This window comes from Adiantum capillus-veneris, chromosome 28 (assembly GCF_014529385.1).
Source record: "Adiantum capillus-veneris isolate H3 chromosome 28, ASM1452938v2, whole genome shotgun sequence".
In the NCBI taxonomy this organism is placed as follows: domain Eukaryota; kingdom Viridiplantae; phylum Streptophyta; class Polypodiopsida; order Polypodiales; family Pteridaceae; genus Adiantum; species Adiantum capillus-veneris.
In genome coordinates, this window is record NC_140958.1 from 7,316,080 (window position 1) to 7,319,320 (window position 3,241).

Genomic DNA, 3,241 nt, shown 5'->3' on the forward strand with positions numbered 1-3,241 from the left:
GAGTGGTGTAACTTTAACAAGAATGCCTACTTTATTAAGAGAATTCTTGATTGAAGTGTATCCGGGAGTCTATTAAGAGCTTTGATTGATATATGGCTTATTGAAATCTTTAAATTGTGCTTAGACTCTTCAATAGCAGATGTTCATCAACGTAGCGACCACCATATCATTCCAAGTTGTCACCCATTTAAAAACAGAATGTAGGGTTAATTTTGTTATGTATAATTTTTATCTTCTTGCATTTCAAGATGTAAAGCTAACATACAGCAAAAATACTAGGCATCATCAGCCATACACCATGTAAGATTATGGATAAAGAAGTTGTATAAATGAATGCCACAAAAGCTGACATACAGAGTAAATACCACTTAAGGTAATGGACATGGAAGCAATTGCCCACAAAACTCTCCACTTCATAATGAGGCAGTTGACATGAAGTTATCTCACAAAAGTCTCCAACTCACACTACAGCAATGGACATGAAGTTGCATGAGTACTCTGTTAATAGATGAAAGTAAGAGGGAGTGCAAATTGTGTCCTTGGTTCCTTGCTCAACAAAAAAATCCAATCACATTGATAGGATTAAACTCGTGAGATTGGGTTAGCATTAGCTAGCCATAGCCTAATTACCTGCAAATTCATACAATCGAGCGGCTTTTGCCTCTACAAGCATTAAGAACATATAAAGCACAAAGAGGACAGCTTTGTCCGCTTCAGGATTGTGCAAAAGGAATGAAGCAAGTGTGTTGTCCTTGCTCCTCTTTCCTAGCTCTCCTCTGCAATGGACGAAAGAGATGGGCGCCAAAAAGGCTTTGAATCATCATCCAGTGGACAATCTTGCAAGCCTTCCATTTCCGCGGCAGCAAAGAAGCGCCCGTAGCCCACACTCTTCTCCTGATGCACATTCACCTTCACCTCATCCAACTCTGCTAAATAATCTGACAAACTTTTCTTTGAGAGGGACATCACTTTTGCTACCCCAAACCTTTCCCCTTGCAGCAAATTGAAAGTTGGTGGTGCTGCTATCCCCAATTGCATGATGGATTGTTGGGCCATGGCTGTGCTCATGTTGGAATGTGCAAAATTGGGCCCAAGAAGCCGCAACGGCGTTTGCAGTGGCGACATTGTTGACGTCCGCGATGGCGATGCCGTCCTACTCAAAGGCCTTGTTGAAGCTAAGGCTGCATCAGTGGGCAAAAGAAAGTAGATTTGGCCGAGCTCGAGGCTTGCATCAGGAGGCATCACCTCCATATGGTGGTAGAAAGCATGGCCAACATAGAATTGCGGGTTCGCCCGCATCACATCCTCCACCTTCATTGGCTTGTTCATCTCCTCAACATGCCCATTTATGTGCACCAACCTGATGACCTCTACAAAGTGCATGCAAGACATCAAGCCTCCCATGGTGGGAAACCACGAGCTTAGATGCGTAAGGAGTCACAAATGCATTCCTTCCATAGTACTGCGCTCACATTGCCAAGAGCTACATTGCCTGCTACAACGGAGACTAAAAGCTTTGCAAGCGTCCCCTCCGACGACGACTCCATACATGAGAGTTTGGAAGAAGGGCAAGATCTGTTCAGAGAGAGAGAGAGAGAGAGAGAGAGAGAGAGAGAGATGTGTGTGCGTGTGCGTATCTGTGTGTGTGTGTGTGTGAGCGAGAGAGAGAGAGCTCACTTGACTCTGCGCTAAACGAAAGAGTGTGATACCTCAGGTTTGAGGGCGTGTTATTGGCGAGCACGTTTACTCCTCTTCTTAATTTTTTAAAGTAAGGGGCATTACCGCCCCATGATCTGCCTTTGGTCTACCCTCCATGGATTCTTTACGATGATTCTCTAGGGCTGCAGGGTTGAATTCTGGAACGTTGGTGATCCACATGTCACTAGCTCCACGTTTTGGTAATTTCACCTGGTGCTTTTGATGGCGAGCATAACCGGACCCGGTGCCCCGATGCTTTCAAAGCATGAATATAACCCCCATATAGCGACCTTGAGTGAACAACCAAGAAGATAAAGAATGCAAGGAGTAGGAGAAGGACACAATGGTACAACTAAAGTGAGTCGATGCTAAAAGGAGGAGAAAGCAAGGCCATGGGCATTTACAGGTGCATAACAGGGTGACAAAGCAGATATGAAGGTCGAGGGCACACAGGAAGGAGTGCTTTGCAGATCCTCACTAGATGCGATGAGTGTAGAGTGATACTCGCGGTATACTTGTGATGCTGGGGTTGAAGTGCTCAATTTATGGAGCATGTTGTTCTTTTGGAATCGGCAATCGGAGTCCAAGTAGACAAGATATGAGTAGAAGAAGTTTTGCCGGGGGCAATATTTACACCATTTTGGTAGCCTGGATAAATGTGCAATTGGATGATTTTTCAAATTTGCAAGGGTTGACAATGTAAAGCAAGCAAGAGGTTACCGAACCTTGATCGGAGCTCAGAGTGTCGAAATATGCTCGATTGAAGTTGGCAGAAGAAAAAGACAACAAGTACTATATGTTTTTTTTTTTGTTTTTCGGACAAACTGTTCGTGGTTGCAAAAGCACCTGGAGTTTTGAAGCCCAAAATATGAAGTTTCACCTCGACTTTACGTCCTCAGCACAACGGATCACTCAGCAAGTGGAGAAGCCAGTTTTTAGATGGCCCAAAAAAGAGTTTTTTCTTTAAAAAGTTGCTTGGGGTGTTATCAAAACACCTAAGGGTGCAACACTTGGGAAATTGCCATACCCATGGGTAATACCTGCATGCGAGAGGAGGAGTAAGAAGTAAGGGGTATATAGCCCAAAGGGGCACCTCTCCATTGGCATCGAAAGAGAGAGGAGAGAGCTCTTGGGATGCAACCATGGCAGCCCACTCACACGCTTCACCCTGGGCGCTGAGAGGGTGGCACCACTGCTGCGCTAGTGTCCAATGGTGGTGCCATGGCTTATGGTGGTTATGGTGATTGGTTGAGGTGGTGCTCTACATGGGTCGATTCGCACATATGACGCCATAAGGCCCTCTGTAAGGACATGGGTCCTATGGGCAAGGCCACCGGCACGGCCGGACAGTGTGTACGCAAGGGGGAGGCTATAAGATAGCACGGTTGGGTGGAGACTAGCACACGCATTACCACCGCCCTTTCACTGGTATCCGAGCTATTTTTGGAGAAGGGGAAAAGTGGGTTGCCATGGCTAATGGTGGTTATGGTGATTGGTTGAGGTGGTGCCCTACATGGGTAGATTCACACACGTGGCACCGTAA

At 45.8% G+C, this 3,241-nt stretch overlaps 1 protein-coding gene across 1 annotated transcript; it reads right to left on the reverse strand.

Moving 5' to 3' along the window:
- Nucleotides 1–315: 315 nt before the first annotated feature.
- Nucleotides 316–1,719, reverse strand: LOC147420020 (uncharacterized). Its single transcript, XM_086504709.1, has one exon. The coding sequence runs from the start codon at nucleotides 1,402–1,404 to the stop codon at nucleotides 766–768; it is 639 nt and encodes a 212-aa protein (XP_086360835.1). The 5' UTR covers nucleotides 1,405–1,719; the 3' UTR covers nucleotides 316–765.
- Nucleotides 1,720–3,241: the final 1,522 nt, after the last annotated feature.